General features: G+C 33.4%; 1 protein-coding gene across 1 annotated transcript; it reads right to left on the bottom strand.

Moving 5' to 3' along the window:
* Positions 1 to 1,602: 1,602 nt before the first annotated feature.
* LOC126733180 (zinc finger CCCH domain-containing protein 30-like) lies at positions 1,603 to 8,339 on the bottom strand. Its single transcript, XM_050436387.1, has 4 exons — positions 7,955 to 8,339; positions 3,261 to 3,464; positions 2,997 to 3,121; positions 1,603 to 2,886 (listed from the first exon to the last, which is right to left on the bottom strand). Exons 1-4 carry the CDS (start codon positions 8,012 to 8,014, stop codon positions 1,824 to 1,826), a joined length of 1,452 nt encoding a protein of 483 aa, XP_050292344.1. The 5' UTR covers positions 8,015 to 8,339; the 3' UTR covers positions 1,603 to 1,823.
* Positions 8,340 to 20,161: the final 11,822 nt, after the last annotated feature.

Raw genomic sequence — 20,161 nt, 5'->3', positions numbered from 1 at the left:
GCGAAAAGTTTTATGAAAAAAAAAAATGTAATTATAGACTTATTGTTGTTGAAGAGATAGATTGTGAATGGTTAGAGAAAAAGTAATAAATTCATAAATGTTAATTGTGTTCACCACCCATGGTCAATGTTATGACCCAAGATAATGTGTTGGATAAATTGTTATTTGAATTAAAAGTATTTAAATTTAGGCTAAGTGATAGATGTTTATCAGAATAAGGTAGTAACAGATTAGAATTTTTATATGCTTTTATTCAAATTGATCCCTAAAATATTAGATAGGATTAGTCCTATGTTTTAAGATTTATTGATGAGGTTATCTCATATTTGGTTATTTATGTACATTAAATGCATAAGTGAGAATTAAGCAAATTATCCCGATTCACAACATTACCACTTCAACAATTGTGAATTTTGTTGAATTTTTTTTTTTTTTTTTGGGTGTAAATAGCATTATTATTCAAAGCAGAGGTGTGAGAGCTTATGAACATATTAACTCTCCACTTAGTGGCTCCCACATAATCATAATTTTTTAAAGGAAGCCTACTTATTTATATTTTTTTTGTTTAGTAATCAAGTCAACTTCAAACTTAAGTCTATTGACTATTAAAAGAATGAATCTTAAATATAATAATGCGTTCATAAGCAAGTTTGTACACATGAGGAATCGACTTAATTATATATAATTTTATATTTTTATATGTTTAATCGTCTAGAAATATATTTATATAGACTTAAAATTGTAATGTGTAAATTTGTAAATAAGTTCACCTAATCAAATTATTAAAATTCATAAACAATATATTCTTAATTAAAATTCATAATTTTGTACATAGGTAAAAATATTTAGTCATGATTTTATTATATATAAAAAAGAATAAATTAATAAAATAACTAATGAACAAGTTCAAGCTTGCTCGATTAGAAAATGAACAAAGTTTGAAGTTTGAACATGTAGTATTGTTTAATGAGGCTAACACTATTACATTAATTTTTTTTTTTTAAAGATGAATTGACTTATTTAAATCTTTCGTACATTAATCTCTTCATTTGGTTGTTATTTAATTATTAATGGATTGTTTTTGTTTTCTTTTTTTTTTAATGATATGAAATATTTACTTGTAGTGAATTGAAATTATAGAAAAATATGACAATTCCATTAATGTATAATTATTTATTAACTATGATTAATTTTTTCTCTAAGATAAGTTTTACTTATTTTGCTTCTTAAATTGAAATCCGGGTTCCTCCACTACTCCTAGGCTGCAGATAAGAAGCATGTATTCTTCCACCAAAAGCACTGGCGTCAGTGATCACTAGTGGAGTCTCTCTCTCTCCACTTCCCTTCGAATTTTCATTTGTTCCAAACAGCCCAAGCCTGGCATGATGTACTTTTCAAGTGTCCCCATATTCAAAAACATAATAATAACAATAATAAATGCTTAATACCAGAATATATAATATAAAGTTAAAAGAAGTTGATCGATTAATTGAATTCAACAAAGTTAAAAGTTAGCGAGAATTTTAGACTCCAAACCATCTAGTCTATGTAGCAGCTGCTCCAATTAAATGGAACCAGAGCAAATTAAAAATGGACAATTGATTAAAACTTGCAAAAGAGATTCATTAAATTTTTCAAAATTCTATCCAATTAAAAAAATAAAATAAAATCTTTCAAAATCAAATATCGGTTGCTTCCCTTAAGTTATACGTGAAACCATCAAATAGCCCTCTCTGTCCTCATAATCTGTTCTAAGGAAATTGTATTTACAGGCCCAAAACACCAGTGAAAAACCGTCTCAGCAGTTGGTAGAAGAACCTGGGTTATATCCTCCCAGTGATTTCCCCACTAAGTCTCATTCTCTTTGTACTCTGGGCATCTAGAATGCCACCAGAGCGCCACATATCATGCTTGTAAGGACATTTATTACCATTTCGACATCCTTTTTGGGTATTAAAATACACACAAGGTTTTTGATTCTTGGCTTTCAATTCTCCAAGTTTAATATTTTGTACCAGTTTCAAGTCTTGGAAGTGATTATGACCATTTTGAGCATGAATAGGTTCCTGAGTTTGCTTTTCTCCCCCATGTTGCCTAATGAGGTTCTTATAGTAGTTGGCATCCTTAACAGGTTGAGCTTCCTTCACCATGAAAGTAGTAGATATTGAAGTGGTAATTGGTTTGGTAGATAATGCATTTAAAGTGGGCCGCACCTGATTTGTTACAGCATAAAGTTTTCCATTTGCCGGGGTGGTCGATAAGCCTAGGTTGGGTTCAGAGCAGGACAGGGGAACTGATGAAGTGACTTGCTTCATTCCATTGGGGATACAAGGCCTTTGTATTTCAGGTTTTGAGACTGATGACATGTGAAACAATGGAGTCGAGGGCTTTGGCACAGACATTGGTGGAGTTCCTGTGTCGGTGGTGGGTGCACTTACTATATTGACAGGTGCAATTACTGTATTAGAAGTTGCACTAACTATATTTCCGAGTGCACTTACTGGAATTACTGGCGGCTGAGGATCATTAATCAATTTCTGGATCATTTTTGGGTCGCTAAGGATTTTAATGAGCAAGTCTGTATCAATCAAGCTTCCCTGCTGGTTGCTTTTCATGATTGTGGCAATCATGTCTGCACCTACACTAGGTAAGATTTCAAGTCCAGGTTTTTCGGTGGAAGAAGCATCTAGAGAAGAAGATTTTGGAGTGTTTATACTTCCAGATGCCGATAGATTTTGGGGCAATGCCATGGGCTGTGAGCAAACAGGGTTATTCATGGGTACTGTCAAATCAGAAGGGGACTCTTCTTCAATAGGGGTGATGGGGACTAGAGGAGTGAGGCTATCATCATAATGTTCATTTTCTATGTTCGAAGAAACTGAGGGACTGCAAAGAAAAAAAAAAAAAGAATAATAGAAGAAGGGCGTCAAACTCAGCTATAGAAAGGATAGCTGCAAATACAGAAAACAGTTGCAGAGATAAGAAGGAAGCTTAACCTAGGAGGAGTGGCCGAAGGTCTTGGATAAACTGCTTCAAGCACTCTCATCTCCCTTAACTTTTCAGCCTCCACCTCTGTGCTTTCTTCACCAGCCACAACTTGCCAGTTACAACTCATAACAAACTGTTCACATAAAAGTAAAGGAAGGCATACATCAATGCAGATTCAAAACCAAAATTACAACATGTGAATAACAGGCCGACTTTTGCAGGACATTAAGAATTCTGATGGCATGGACACTAACAATCTGACATAAACCTACCTTGGAAGGGCATTTCCATTTAATCTGAGGGATGTGAAGAAGTTCTTTCTTCAAATTACTTTCAGGACAGCCTTCAAACCCAGGTGGCAAATCATTAGATTCAACAGCATTAGAATGCAACATCCATGATGTCTTTGCTTGAAGATGATCTTGATATTTCAGGCCAACTTTTGCAGGACAATCCTCAGATGAAAAGAGCTTTATCTATTTAAAACCATGAATTAGTATAGCAAGAACTAAATATCATTCAGCATATTATAAATTATACATTGCTAAGCAAGATGCTGGCTTCAACAAAAAAAATTCAAACGAAATAAAAGACAGCAACAAAACCGCATACAGAAGGATTAGGATAAAGAATATTTGGTTCCTTCTGCAGTTTTATTGATGACATGATCCATAATAAAATACTCCCCCAGTGCCAAACAAGCATAAAAGAGAATTACAAGTCATAAGGGAAGGCAACAAACATCTGTAAAGCATCTACCAAGCTTTACAACAATTACTTGACCAAGTCTACAAGCAATGCTAGTCATTGGTTCTTAAAATTTTCTAACCCAATTTCAACATTCAGTAGTATTAGGGTCTAAATGGTGGTAAAGAAACATACTTAATAGTCAAAAAGCCAAGGTAATGAGAATTACGCCTCATAACTTCCAATCAGTGGACAAATAATCTACCCATAAATAAGCAAGAACCATAATTATCTGCCTGAGCTACTACTTCCATTTTTACCTCAGAAGCTTCCTATTAGATTGAACATAGGATGCCATATACATTCTGTCCATTTCTGCATTCTCCCTCTCTAAATAAATTCACTAAGACCATTTGAATCTTTATCACGAGATTTAATGATTTATCACTTGCCCATCCTTTGCATGTCCTCACCTAACTAGCCACCAGCTTTGTAATTAATTTTTTTTTTATCTATCACAAATATGTGAATTCACATTTAAAAACAGGACTCACTTTCCATCATTCTGATCCATAAATGATCTTTTCAAACCCTTATGTAATTTCTCCTACAATTCCATAAACTATAAATCTTCAACCTATTGTCACTCTACAAGATCATGCCGTGAGATTGAAAATAATTATTCAGAAAAACACACAAGTCAGCTGTAAACAGTTAGGTTGTGTGTTCAAGAACCACTTGGTGGGTGTAGCTAACCAACAAACAATCAACAAACCTAACGTCCATTAACTACTCATATAAAATGACATACGAACATAATTGCATGGCAATACAATTGAAAACATGGTGTAAAAGCCTTACACAAAATTTAATGCATTATTCATTATCATAGGAGTTTCCTTCTTTCACTAACCTCAAACATCAACAGAAATTATTTTAAAACTATTTTCACAGAAAGTTGCCTAAGATTAACATTTGCAAAACAGGAAACTTGTACAGTTCCGATCAACTGAGATAGCTTCTACCAACAGACAATTAGGTGATTAATATCATGCCTAATTTTATCTTTTTCCAAGTGTCAGGTTCACTCTTTCAGTTAAAATTGATGGCAACTTGCGTGGCAATTTAAAAAATTCCAATTACATAAAGTTATATTTAGTAAATTTTTTCTCTTCTTTTTTTCTTTTTTTTCTTCTTAGAAAGAAAAAAAAAATTGTGAGGGAGAGTAGAGTACTTTATTTATTTATTTATTTATTTATTTATTTATTTATTATTATTAAGATTTTATTGAAGAGCAGTTAGTATTGACATTGTGACATGAGTGTCCCATTATCAATTATATGTAAACACATGACCAAGTTGAAGTTAATTATCCTTAAAAAAAAAATATATATATATATATATATATATTCTTGTTTATTGGTCAATCCAACCATGTGTTTGAATTTGAATTTGAATTTGATTAAAGACCCTAATATAAAACTAAGATATTGTACTGCATACATTTCAAGCAACAAAGTCAAAATTTTACCATTTATTTTTAATGTAGAGGCAGAGTGATTTCAAATTAAATGAAATTACATATTATCATGACTTAACAACAAATTAGACTAAGTATACTTTTGACCCTTAAAGTTTGGTGTTATTTTATTTTGGCCCTTTACATTTCAAAATTTTATTTTAGCCCTTCATGTTTGATATAGTTTTCTAGTTGACCCTTTACATTTCAAAATTTTCATTTTCATGAAGTGCTAAAATGCAGATGAAAATTTTGAAAAGTAAAAAAGTCAAGCAAAAATCAAAATCAAACACATGACAAAATAAAAATTTTGAAATGCAAATAGTCAAAATAAAAAAGAACCCAAATTTTAATAGCCAAGAGTGTACATTAGTCAAGAAATAATTTAATTTAGGGTACATTTGGTACACTGAATGAGGATTACAATATGAATTGTAATCTTTATTACTAGGAATAAAATATGTTATAATGTAATAACTAAACCTATTCATTAGTTTGGTTGTGAGTTATAACATTAAAATAAAACTTAATATTTATTTTAGGAAATTTCTTACTCATACAATTATATCTCCTTAAAAAATTTTATTTTTAAATTTAAGAGAGATATGTGTTATTTTTATGATTTTTTATTTTTATAATTGTTAGATATATATGGAAAGTTTGTTTATTTGAAATATATTAAGTTTTGAAATTATTGCACTTACTAAGGAATAGCTAATACAACCTTTTAAAGAGGAATAATTATCCCTCATTTTAAAAAATAGCTATTCATAAGGAATGATTATTCCTTGTAATAAAAACATAACCAAACTAAAGAATAACCAAACCTTAAGAATAATTATTACATTACAACATCTATTACAACCTACCAAACATACCCTTAATGAAAAACTAACGCCTGCCAAAGTTTTACAGACATGTAGTACACAAATAATGAAACCATTTTGATCCATTAACCACTTCCACCGACGTAAAACGCGGAATCTCATGGTTCCTTTCTTTTTTTCTTTACCAGAATACAAAAGCGTACTTTGATTCTTATAGATCTTTGAAAATTTTGATCCGTCCCCAATTATATATTCTTGAGTATATTTCCTCAAAATACAAATTCTTGAACATTGAGATTTTTTTAATTTTTGATAGGAATATTGAGAAATATTAGTAAAGTCCTGAAGGCCAGTTATTCGTACCATGAATTTATATTTGATAAATAGTGAAACACCCTCGCGTATGATTTTTGTCACGATTCTTGATATATATACATTAATACAATTTTTTTTTTTTATTGGAGGAATCTAGATCTATACCATTCATAATATTATTTTATCAATAAAGACAATTCCAAGTATGAATGGGGGCCATGAAAATTCTTTGGTTACAAGCAACCCTTGATATTCCTCCTCAATTTAAATATAGATTTTTTTATTAAAAAAAATTAGGTTTGAATTGACTCCTCCAATGCTTCTGTACCCTAGAGTTTACACGGCATGGCATATGTATTAAAATCGCCGCCTGTATCTCATCCAGTGCAAAGAGAGCATTGCAAACAATTTTTTTTTTTACAAATATTTTCTTCTTATATCCTTCCTCCTTACAAAATTTCTAGAAAATCAAATATTAATAACTATAACATGAATAAATTATTTAAATTACAAATTTTGTAATTTAAAATTATGCATAAAATATAAATTTATAATTCATATAATAAATGATCAATGATTAATGCTACAACTAATTTTGTAGATAAACTTTTTTTTTTTTTTTTTTGTTCTTTGGACTCATAAAGGATATAGATTAATTTGCAAACATTGAGCTGATGAATATTTGGGAGCTATGATTGAAGTTTTTTTTTTTTTTTTTTTTGAATGGATATGATCTAAGTATTAACTTTCTGTAGATCATTTTTATAAATTTATAAGTACCATTTAAATAAAAAATGATTGCTTGGATTAATCATGGCACAAATGCTGGTACAAAATCACCATCCTTCATCAATATTTTGTAGCAAAAAATCAATCATCTTTTTTTTACCAATTCAACACCTATCACTATCAGGAAGCTCCGAATTTTATTAAATTTAATCAAGTGTCATAATTTTGTATTTGATTTTAAATTATTGAACTATTAATCTTATTAAATTAATTCAGTAGCAGTCCGTGACTGATCGCTGATTTAAATGAGCACCTACTCTCTCTCTCTTTCTTAATTTTTTTTTTTTTTTTTTTTGGGTTGAATAGTTTTTCTAATTTTAATTGCTATCAACCTATCCTTTGTAATCAGATCTTTCAGAAGTATTCGCATGGAAATAAAGCAGTATATTCAAAAATATTAACAGATTACAGATTTATCGAGGAAAAAGCTAGAAAAGAAAAAATATACATAGATGGAAATTCAAACCGATTATAACCTAACTATACATATTTAAAATTTAAAAAATAATAAAATAATATAAAAAACAAAAAAACAAAAAAATTGGACTAAAACAATCTGATCGAGGACCTAATCCCTCAGATTTTAACTGGAAAAGATTGAATCGCGTTCAATCGCGAGTTATTTAAAAATGAAATTATAAATTATTAAAAAATAAATAAATAACTGAGAAGCCCCTCTCATGCAATAAAATATAAATCGTAAACATAGAGTTCAAGGGATTAGATTTTTAGCGCTTAAACAAACAAAAAAACAAAAAAAAAAAAAAAAGCTTCGATTAATTTAAGAAAATCAAAATCAAAGTTTCGATCAGAGATATTGCGATTATACCTGACAAAGCTCAACTCCAGGAGCCCACGAAACCTTGTTCGATTTCCTCGACCGCTCCATATATTAAATCGAACAACCAGATTTACAATCGATCCGTGAAAATCTGAAATCTAAGAGTAATGTAGAACTAATCTATTTGATTAATTCGAAATCAAATCTGAAAACCCTAGATATTTTAAGCCAGAAGAAGAAGAAGAAGAAGAAGAAAGTAACCAATAATGAAGAAAAAGAAGAAGAGAGAGTGATTGAGACGCAACTCTAATAGGAAGAGAATGGAGGAAACCCTAGATTTAAAGCGGAGACACTATTTTCGGCGCGACCTTTATGAGGTGGAGGTTGTGATTTGTGAATGTAGCGCTGTATATATATTACTCTATGATGATATCTGCTGCGCTGGCGTATCAATTGTGGATGGCTTTGCTTACGCTGCCGTTTCGCTGCTTTTAGACCTTTCTAGTTTTTATTTGGTATCTTGAGTGGATTGTGCCGTATCCAATGCGGTTTACTGTATCATACCAACCGGTGTCGGCTATTATTATTATTATTATTTATTTTTTTGGGTTGCTATTATTATTATTATTTAAATAAATAAATAGGTAAATTACAACTTATCACACGTGATTTGATACTTTATCCAATTGAAGTTTGACCTAAATTTAAGTTACAAATTTTTTTTTGGTCACGTTAATGGTTGCCTTTAGGAAAATTATTAATAAACTATATTAAAAAAGTTTTGAAATCACTTTTATAGAAAATATAAAAAAACTATCAACATAATTAATTGGACATTTGTTAACATTTCTATTTCTTTTTAGAATTTCAACTTATAGCGTCAGCTCCTAATAATAGTTTTTTTATCATCAGAGTAAGACATCAATTGATTTTTTATGTAAGCGGATAATTAAACCAGAAATCTATTATACAACAATAAGAGATTCACCAGTTGAACTAATTTTTTTTTTAGAGAATTTTAACCTATGGCGTCCGTTCCTGATAATAGTTCTTTATCATCAGACCAAGACACCAATAAGTTTTTGGTGTAGACGGAGATTGAACCCCAGATCTCTTATACAAGCATCAAAGACTTTACCAGTTGAACTAATTGAAATCCACTTTTCTTGCTAATAAGTGAAAGTGATTTACTTACACCACTCCACTTAGTAATGGGAGAGGGATAGTCTTTTGGCCTATGTTATAGGTTAATAATATCATACTATAAAATAAATAAATAAAATTCTAGAACTTGTGATTATATCAAGCAGATATCTCCCATCAAAAAAAAAAAAAAAGTTATCATTTTCTCACACACAAAAAAAAATAAATAAATCAAAATCAAAATCAAGTAGTTATCCTTCTAATTTTTTATATAAAAAAATAATTTAAAAAAAAGGGTATATTTTGTTTGTAATATGTTGTGTGGGCCAAAGAACTTAGCGACCCCGGCCCACTTTGTATTGGGCCCAAGGCCCGCGTCAAGTAGAGGAAAATGTCAGAGGACGTACAATGAAAGTCCAAATGGCCAAGAGATGTTGCCGATGATGATTCTATCCTTAGCATTCCAAAATCCAGAAGGAAAGAATGGCACGCCCTTAAAGGCAGCCTCTTAGAGCGCTCCCCAAAGAAAGAGCGAGTACTGTAGGACGCATACGGGGGTATGGTGTAGGGGCAGTTCAAGGAAAAGCTATCACCTCTACATTGAATGCGCCCAACTAACATTCTGGCCACATTAATAAGGAAAGAACCCCTGAATAGTGCGGCCTTGATTGTCGCAACTCACAGAGGACTTGGGAAGGTGGCTGATGGGACAAGCACTCGAGTAATGACCTACACAATCAACGAGTGGAGGGTCAAGATCGACTAGAAAGAAGTATATAATGTGAGAGACCCTCCAAGAATGAGGGATTGCGAAAAAAGAGCAGGAAGAGAGAAAAATGAGAAAACGGTAGCAATCTGCATGGTATTGAAAACCACTGTGACATAGTACTAAAAGTAGAAGAAGAGGAATACCAAGCTCCTCGGACGAAATGCCTGGGGACAACATTTCATGCTTGAACCCATTTCCTTATTGGTTAGTCTGCACCTAGCCGTGTTTAGTGATTGTGGTTCAGACTAACACCTAGTTCCCAAGCTCATTCTCTAAAAATTCATTGTATTGGGCCAGTTGGACCTGAGACATTTCATCCAATAGAAAAAGCGCTTAAACCCACCTCCTACATGTTGTTACACTATCTTAATTACTATGGTGTAATATATATATATATATATATATATATTGTGGGGCCAGGGAACTTACGACCTGGCCCACTTTCCACTAGGGCTTAGGGCGCGTGCCGAGGAGGGTAGTTGCCGAGGACGAGTAGGGAAAGACCAAATAACCTAGAGACACAGTCGAGGATGACCCTGTCCTCGGCATCCCAAGACTTCGAAGGGAAGAGCGACATGTCATCAAAGGCAGCCTCCAAAAGGCCCCCAGTAGAAGAGGCGGGTAGAATGGAACCCACGTGGGGGTACGGAGTGGAGGTGGTTCAAGGTAAATACGTCCCCTCCGCATTGAATGCGTCCACAAACGTCCTAACCATATTAATGAGAAAAGACGTCTGAACAGTGTGGTTTCAGTTATTGCAACTAACAAAAAGCAGGGGGAGGTGGTTGATGGGACAGGCATTTGAATAGGCACCTGCCTGATCAACAGGTGGAGGGCCAGGATTAGCCAAGAAGGGCTATATAACGTAAAGACTTATGCGCCAAAAAAAGAAGGGGGGCTTCCAGACGATGGAGTCCTAAAAAAGGGAGAATAGTAAGAACATAAAGCTCCTTGGGCGGGGTCTAAGGACCAGAGCCACTCATGATGTATCGGAATAGATTATTATTAAACACGTCAGGTTCATCCTTGTGCAAGTCGCTATGAAAACCCCGATTAACCACCGTACGGTGACCAAGGCCTAGCCTTTCAAGCCCACGCTCTACAAATTATATTGTTTGGGTCTTTTAACGTACGAACCCAATACCAATTTGGGATCGATACAAATTGAGTCCTTACATATATATATATAAGATAGTTCAGTTTAACTTAAACAGTTCCTTCTAAAAAAAAGTTTAACTTAAATTCTGTTAACAAATTATTTTATTGTTCCTATAAAAAAAATATTTTTTATAGTTGAATGTCTATTACGAAAATGTTAAAGAAGAAATACTATGTCAAGAACATTTTCACAACGAATCCTAAATCATATCACATACTATATAATAAATGTTGGGCTTAGAATCCGTGATTACGCCACATGGTTTCACCAAATTGTAGAAATTTTGTTAGATTTTTAAATATATATATATATATATAATTTTTTTTTATTCTTATCTTCTTCTCCTATAATTTCTAAGCTATTAAAAATTTCAATTTGAATACAATCCAAATTCTTCATTTAATCCTTTTATTTTTAATTTATCTATAATTTCTAAGTGATTTATTTAATTAGCAATAGGAGATCTACTTCATTTATGATTTATGAGTTCTAGCATTCTAGGGGATTAGGATTTTGGTTTCACACTAATTGTTCGTATCAACATTAATTTAAAAAAAAAAATCATAGTACACATATATAACTACTAATATCAACCTTTAATTTTATTTTTTATTTTTTATTTTTTAAAACACCTCATGGATAGACACAAAATTATAATTTTTCTTATTGATTTTTTCTATACATCTCTATCAATTTTTTTGAAAAATACAAAAACTTAGTTGTTGTTATCTTTTGTTTAAGTTACATATGATTCTTCATCTAATCCTTTTTTTTTTTTACATAAATTATATTACTACATGTCAAAAAACAGCAACAATATTAGTATTTTTTAGATTTTTTTTTTTAAAAAAAACATAAATTATATCGTATATATACGTTAAAATCACTTAACATTATATATACATTAAAATCAACTTAAAAATTTTAGCATTATTAGTTCATATTTTTTAGATTTAAAAAAAAAAAAAAGATATAATATTTTGTTCTTATCTTCTTTTCCTATAATTCATACTTCCACAAATTAGACTGACATTAGACTTTTTGTTCATATCAACTTCTTCAATATAGAGTGTATATATATCAAATAATTTATAATAAATACCTACTATATGCTTTTTTTTCTTCTATTCTTCTCTTTTTCTACCTACAACCTTACAGGTATGTATTTGTTTATATATTTGTTTAATCTAATTTCTTTCATCAAATTGAATATGTTTTGTGTATTTTTTGTCTTTTGTTTAACCTAAATTTATTAAGTTTTATATCATTCATATGGTTATGGTTTGAGAATAAATTATTAATAAATTTGATGATAAATTGTTCTATCTATTTTATTATTTAATTTTACTTAAATTCGAGAATGTTTTCCTATTTTATTTAGTTTATACATTGCGGGGCCAAAGAAATTGTGACCCTGGCCCATTTTACCTTAGGGCCCAAGGCCCAAGCCGAAGTGGGATATAGCCGAAGACATACAATAAAAGTCCAAGTAGCCTTGAGACATAGCCGAGGATGACTCTGTCCTCGGCATCCCCAAGGCCCTCCTAAAGGAAAGGGTCAGAACGGTATAGGAACAGTTTTGGGAAAAACCTAAAATATCCGCATTGATAGAGAAAGGACCCCTGGATAATATGGCGACAAAGGACAAAGGACAAAGGAAAAGCTGTCATTACTGCCATTGAATACTTTGCGTTAGATAGAGCAATACTTTTCAGCTTTTACAACCACCCCCAACCACTTTGAGTATGGGCTGATGGGACAAGTATCAGTCCTGGAAAGTCGAACCTACACGTGGACGTTGGATGATGGGTGCAGGCTAATATAAAAGGAGAAGTAAGCAATCCAGAAAAAGGGGGTTGGAAAAAAAGGCTAAGAACCAGAGCCTCTCAGGCCGGACCGAAGAGAAAGACTTCTCGAGCGAACATAGTTTATTTCCGTATGAACACCACGACTAACCATCATCCGGTGACCAAGGCCTAGCCTTTCAAGTGCACGCTCTACAAATTATATTGTTTGGGTCTTTTAACGTACGAACCCAATACCAATTTGGGATCGATACAAGTTGAGTCCTTACAATTGGCGCAGTCTGTGAGAAAGGCTTGTGTGTTAGCACAGGCGGTGAGTCGAGAAAGTTCCCCCCATCACTTCTAATAGTCCGTTGTAGTGCCCTAACATAAAATTCCATTAGGGGCTACATTTTTCCATTAGGGGCTATGCTTCGAAGCGTCAGTAGCGCGGATGATTCTAGGGGCTTGGCCGAGGGGCTAATCCCCCCAAACCAATGTCCCACACCTTGGCCGAGGGGCTGATCACCCCAAACTTAAAAAGCTAAGTTTTGGACAGAACCAAGGTATTGCATGGTCCTCAGACTCAAACCTATGGGGAAACCAACTACTTAAAAAGCTAAGTTTGGACAGAACCAAGGTATTGCATGGTCCTCGGACTCAAACCTATGGGGAAATCAACTATTTAAAAAGCTAAGTTTTGGACAGAACCAAGGTATTGTATGGTCCTCGGACTCAAACCCATGGGGAAACCAGTCACGTAAGGAGAATTCTAGATTGGTCAGACCTACGGGAAAATTATTTACTGAAAGTCGGATTAAGTCCTAGACGGAATGAAGATCCCGACCTGTCCTCAGATCTTCAGTTCTAAGGGAACTGATGCAAACGAGTGTTTAAAGTTCGGTATGGTCCTACTTCGGTCCTTGGACCGGATGCCAAAAATGGCTAAGGTTATGAAGGTTATTAGGAAGGTGGCAAAGCACCCTAATACATAGCGACCTGCATGAGCAATTCATTTTGGGTTACCCATCCTCGGATGATTACCTCCTACACGGTACCGAGCATTTAGCTGTCATCTCGGCTAGTCTTGGGTATGTAACCTTTTTCAGGTCGGCATTATTGTGCCGAATAATTTCAATAAGCTCAGAATAATATCTTTTTCTTAACAAGGGTTTCGGCCCTAAATATCGTTCAGAATAAAAAAAAATAATAAGTAGAAAATAATCATATAATAGCACACCCATTCACAGCATAACTATTGCAGAAAAGAAAGAATACATAGAATAAAGTAATGTCAACTTTTATTAATATAAAGAAGTAGTACAACGTACAATGAGGGGCTTAAACAAGCCTATACAGGAAGCTAATTACAAAAGCAAAAATAAAAAGATACAAGAAAACGACAAATCTTTCTAAACTCTGCTCCAGTAGCGATTATGTATGAAAGGGTGACCCCCTTTGATGGATGAGGAGAAGAAGAGGAAGAAGTAAAAGCACCAGGATGGATCCGGTGATGGGAAAGAAGAAGAAGAGGAGGCGAAAGGAAGCACCAGTGAAGGAAGAAAGGAAGAAGCAGGGATGCTTGATCCCCGCGTTAGCCCTGACTCCTATCACGCAGGTGCCATATTAGCTATGCTCAAAAGAGAGCGAATGGTACTAATGATGAGCAACCCCAGCTCCGTAGCACCAAAAATTTGATGTAATTAACACCTGCTTCGGATTTTGGCTGAAGGAAGAGGAAAAATATCTTGAGTCTCTACCTACTCTGCCCTGACCAAGCCATCTTAAGTTTCGAAGGGACCTGGTGCTTCTAGAGAGGATGTGGTTCCTTCACCCCCGCTTTTGCTTCAAACATATCACACTCTAAAGTTTGATTATGCTGATAAGGAAGACTTTGAGTGTAGTTGGAGGTTTAGGACTTTAAAAAAAAAACTGAAGGGTCTGTGCGTAAAGGAAGTGACCTCCTACCTTGCTTCTTATACGGAAGGCAAGATTGGTGGCATTTAATCTGTACAGATTTCCAAGGAAAGCTCAGAACGAGATAATTCCCACTCAACTCCCAATATCGTTTACAACCGTTGAATGGGCATCGCCTCGTGAAAGGAGCTTATTAAAAACGCTCCTCGTACACTGAAACGGCAGAGGCGTGACGTGAGTAAAACTAAAGGAATGTCTCATGACGGGGAGCGTTTCCCAGGCAAACTAAAAGACACCGATATTAATGAAGGACAAAACTGGGCAAGCCATGATACAGGCCCGATATCACCAAAACCCTCCTCCCCGACCAAGAGGTCGGGCAGCAGGATTTTGAGGGGTTATTGTGGGGCCAAAGAAATTGTGACCCTGGCCCATTTTACCTTAGGGCCCAAGGCCCAAGCCGAGGTGGGATATAGCCGAGGACATACAATAAAAGTCCAAGTAGCCTTAAGACATAGCCGAGGATGACTCTGTTCTCGGCATCCCCAAGGCCCTCCTAAAGGAAAGGGTCAGAACGGTAGAAGAACAGTTTTGGGAAAAACCTAAAATATCCGCGTTGATAGAGAAAGGACCCCCGGATAATATGGCAACAAAAGACAAAAGAAAAGCTGCCATTACTGCCATTGAATACTCTGCGTCAGACAGAGCAATGCTTTTCAGCTTTTATAACCACCCCCAATCGCTTTGAGTATGGGCTGATGGGACAAGTATCAGTCCTGGAAAGTCGAACCTATACGTGGACGTTGGATGATGGGTGCAGGCTAATATAAAAGGAGAAGTAAGCAATCCAGAAAAAGGGGGTTGGAAAAAAAGGCTAAGAACCAGAGCCTCCCAGGCCGGACCGAGGAGAAAGACTTCTCGAGTAAACATAGTTTATTTCCGTATGAACACTACGACTAACCACTGTCCGGTGACCAAGGCCTAGCCTTTCAAGCCCACGCTCTACAAATTATATTGTTTGGGTCTTTTAACGTACGAACCCAATACCAATTTGGGATCGATACAAATTGAGTCCTTACATACATGATTCTTGATTAAGCCGTGCATCGCACGGGCATAATACTAGTCACGTATTATTATTGGCCGTTATTGATGGACAAAAAAATAATTTCAATAATAGATTTAAATTTGAACCAATAACAACTTATCATCTATAATTTATTGTGAAAATATTATGGGTAAAGCACTTCTCAATATTAAATAGCTTTTTATGGTAGTTTACTTTAGGTGAAACTCTTTATATATATATATATATATAAATATACAATATATAAATTTTACTCTAACATATTATTATTGGCCGTTATTGATGGATAAAAAAATAATTTCAATGATAGATTTAAATTTGAACCAATAACAACTTATCATCTATAATTTATTGTGAAAATATTATGGGTAAAACACTTCTCAATATTAAGTAGCTTTTTATGGTAGTTTACTTTAGGTGAAACTCTTTATATATATATATATATATATACAAGATATAAATTTTACTCTAACCTAATCTAAATGTATGTGTGTCTTATAAAAAAAAAATGTATATGTATGTGAAACTCCATCTTAAAAACTTGAACCCGACCATTAACCTTCCCCCCACCCTACATGAATTTTATATTTGGGGAGCAACATGCGCAGTGGTAGTGAAACTCTATTACTTAAAATTTAAAAAAAATAATAATAATAATTTCTATTCTAACAAAATTTCCGTTACCAAAAGTTTAAAGATATTTAAATAAAATTTAATACTTATTTGATTATTCTATATCAGAATGTGTGTTTTGATATAGTAAAACTTACATTCTACTCAGTACTCACCTTACTTGTACCAAATACTTGAAAGATAAATTTTAAAAAATACTCAGAAATATAGCTATTATACACACACAAAAATAATAATAATAATGGGTTATTTTACATTGGTTCACAAAGTAATAAAAAAAAAAAAAAAACCACATGCATATTGTAAGGGTGTTGGGCCTAGAAGCTTATTATCTATGTATATATTGGACCTGAGGCCCAATTCGAGGACGAAAGGTCGTCCAAGAAGGAGTGAACATTGTCAAGGGAATCTGTGTTAGTAAATGAGAAAGTTGGTTTTGGTCATAAGGGCCTAGGAGGGTAGGTCGAGAATGAATGCCTCCTTGGCTGACTAAAGCCGAGGTTCGGAGAGATGGTCTGCCGTCCTGGGAAACATTCAAAGAAATTTTGTTGGTACAGATAAGCATTACAAAAACATAAGACAGGGAGAAGTCCTAAAATATCTAAGAAGAAAGCTGCTACCATCGCATTAAATGCTCTACAGCTAACCCTCTAGCCGTATTAATGTGAAGATGATACCTGAACAGTAGTTTTCAGCCTTACAGCTACTACATAAAGACTTCAGAAAGGTGCTGATAAGACAAGTATCAACACTAACCATCTGCCCTACACGTGGAAGGTAAAGATGAAAGGGGAAGAAAGTATAAAAGGAGAAAGAGGCAATGAGAGGGGGGGATTGAGAAACTAAGAGAAAAACACTGTAGCAATCCAGAATTATATTTGTAATCAAACTTGAGAGAAATATACAAGAACTGATCTCCTCGGACCGGGCCGATAACGATTTTCTTTAGTTCAAACTTGTTCATCTTCATTTTCTTGTCATCTGAATCCACTTTAGTAATTATCTAATTCATTAAAACCCAGTTTTCCAACTCAATCTCTACAAATTCATTGTTTTGGGTTTTTTGGGCCTAAGTCCATTCACTTTTTTGGGTTAGGAGTTCAAATATGGTCCTTATACATAATTTTCAATTAATTTGTACATTGCACAAGCATAATTCTAGTATTTTGCATCAATGTTTGGTTTATTGATTTTAAGCAGAGATTTACCGAATTCAATTTAATGAATTCTTTCTTGTCATTAAAAAAAATTTAAAAGTATCGTGTATTGTGTGGAAATCTAATTGAAATTCTATAGTTTAATTTATTTATTTATTGATTATAATTTGTTGACACTTTATATATATATATATATATATATTTTAGATATAACTATGGTTTTACACAATAGATAAAAATAAACGGATTTTTTTTTTCTTTTCTTTTTGATGCCAATAAACGGATTTAAACATACGCATTAAAAAAAGTGAAGGTCGGACGAATTTTCAAGTGATATTATGTGGTCCAGTGCCTATTTTCATCCAACTTATTTTCTTCTTCTTGTTCTCTTTTGTCTATTAATTATTCAGTCCTTCTCAAAAAAAAAAAAAAAAAATCATTTAGCCAATGATTCCAATTTTTTTTTTCTTTTTCTTTTTTTTTTGGTTTGGGGGGGGGGGGTTGATATTGAATCAATAAGTGGCAAAAGGCGTCCTTCTATTTTACGTCAACATAAGTTTTTTGAGTTATTCTAAAAAAAAAAAGAATTTTTTTTTTTGAGTGGCCTTTCTCATTCCCTTTATTTTTCCTTAGAAGTCCAAACAATCAACATTAATTGAGCCTTAAATTTGACCTCATTTTCCACACAAAAAAAAAAAAAAAAAAACCCTTAAATTCGCAATGGATAATTATGTAATACTTTCGGAGTGTCATAAATGTCCTACCTCTCACATAATTGTAGGTCTCACTAATTAAATTCATAGTCGAACTTACAATTCATGTGAGAGTGAGGAGTACGCATTTATAGTACCCTCAAAGTATTTAATAATTTTCCGAACTCAATTGTGTCAAAATGACTGCAATTCTTGGATTGTCATAACTCAGAATACAATTTGTATCATGAGTAATTATTTTGGCAACAATTCTTGGATTGTCTTAACTCATAATACAATTTGTATCATGAGTAATGCTAGAAATACAAACTTTTTTATAAAATTTTTTTACAAACTGTTGATGTGATGAGTGGTTATTGGTAAATAATGAAAAAATGATGTTAATAGTGGGTCTAGATGAAAATTAATAAGAAATCGACTACATCATCAGTTTGTAAAAATGTTATAAAATAGTTTATGATTGTAGTATTACTTTTATATCATTGGCATGTGGAGTGTGGAATGGGGGTAATGTAGCCTTTAATATTTGCCTTTTTGAGCAGTGCAACGATTTCACAACAATCAATGTCATTTTGTCAATACAATTAACAGAATAAATATAACTTTATAAACAATCAATGTCACTGGATTAACACAACCATCAAAATAAACGGTAAGACTTGCAATAGTAATTTTAATTTTTACATATACCAATCATGGATGAGTGACTCTATGGGTTATATATAGAATTATATATGCCTCAAAGAGATCTGTTGAGTTCCAATTCTATCATTTTTCTTAGTTGTCAATTTCCAACGATTTGCATAACAATCAATGTCATTTTGTCCATACAATTAGCAAGATAAAATGTTATAATTTCTTGAAAATCGGTGTCATTTTGTTAATACAAGCCTTCAATATAAAATTTTAGAATCTCATTATAAAAAAAGATAGGAGTAAATAAATAGTAAGAAGCACACTAGTAAATTTACATATACCGATCACAAATGAGTGGCTCGTCAGGTTATATATATAGATGCCTCAAGAAAGAGTTGTTGAGTTCTGTTTAGTTTTCCAACTCTGGATGGTTCCAACTGTAGGGAATTTAGCCGAATTCCCAACCTATGAGAAACAAAAAAAAAAATAGAGAAAACACACGCCAAAGAAAAACAATCACACGTACAAGACAGTATTTACGTGATTCGGCAATTTGCCTACGTCCACGGAGTTGCAGAGATATCACTATTATCGGGGAAGAATACAGAGTACAACTTGCGGCTACAATATTTCTCTCTCTATAAAACACGGCAACAACAGCACACTAAAAAACCCTAATTACAAAAGGCGGTTCTAAAATGGGCTAAATGGGCCAAAAAAAACTTCGAGAGCATGGGCCTATCGGCCCAAGCCTTAGCTCCATGGACTAAGTCTCAGTAAATCTCTCATTAAAAACCACACAATATTATTCGGGTCGGGTCGTCAAACCGGATCAAACAAAACTAGGCTTCACAAAGCCCAACACCAACTTCCAACGCTGAATGGCTTATCAAGAAAGTGAAAGGAAGTGAAGACTCAAGAACGTAATTACAGAGCACAAAAATGAAAGGAAATGGCTTTGGTGCTTACTGGTGGTCTTATGGTCCAGTAGCTGACCGGATTGTGATAGTCATTTGTTTAGGAGGAAAGGTAAGTCGTGGTAGTCACATTTACTTTCAGTGACTTTGTGCGTGTGAGTGCTAGAATTTTATTAGTTGTGACATGGATTCAGAATAATTATAGAAGAATTGTAGTTTCATTACACATTAGTTAATGGGCAATAACCATTGCTCACGGTTGACATGATGATCACTTCACAGGCATAAATGCTTGTGTTGTGTGGCAAATATAAGTGCTTGTAGGGTGTGAGATGTGAGA

The sequence above is a fragment of the Quercus robur genome, chromosome 6 (genome assembly GCF_932294415.1).
Source record: "Quercus robur chromosome 6, dhQueRobu3.1, whole genome shotgun sequence".
Classification (NCBI taxonomy): domain Eukaryota; kingdom Viridiplantae; phylum Streptophyta; class Magnoliopsida; order Fagales; family Fagaceae; genus Quercus; species Quercus robur.
Note: the sequence above shows the minus strand (reverse complement) of the source record. Positions and strands in the feature narration are given on the sequence as shown.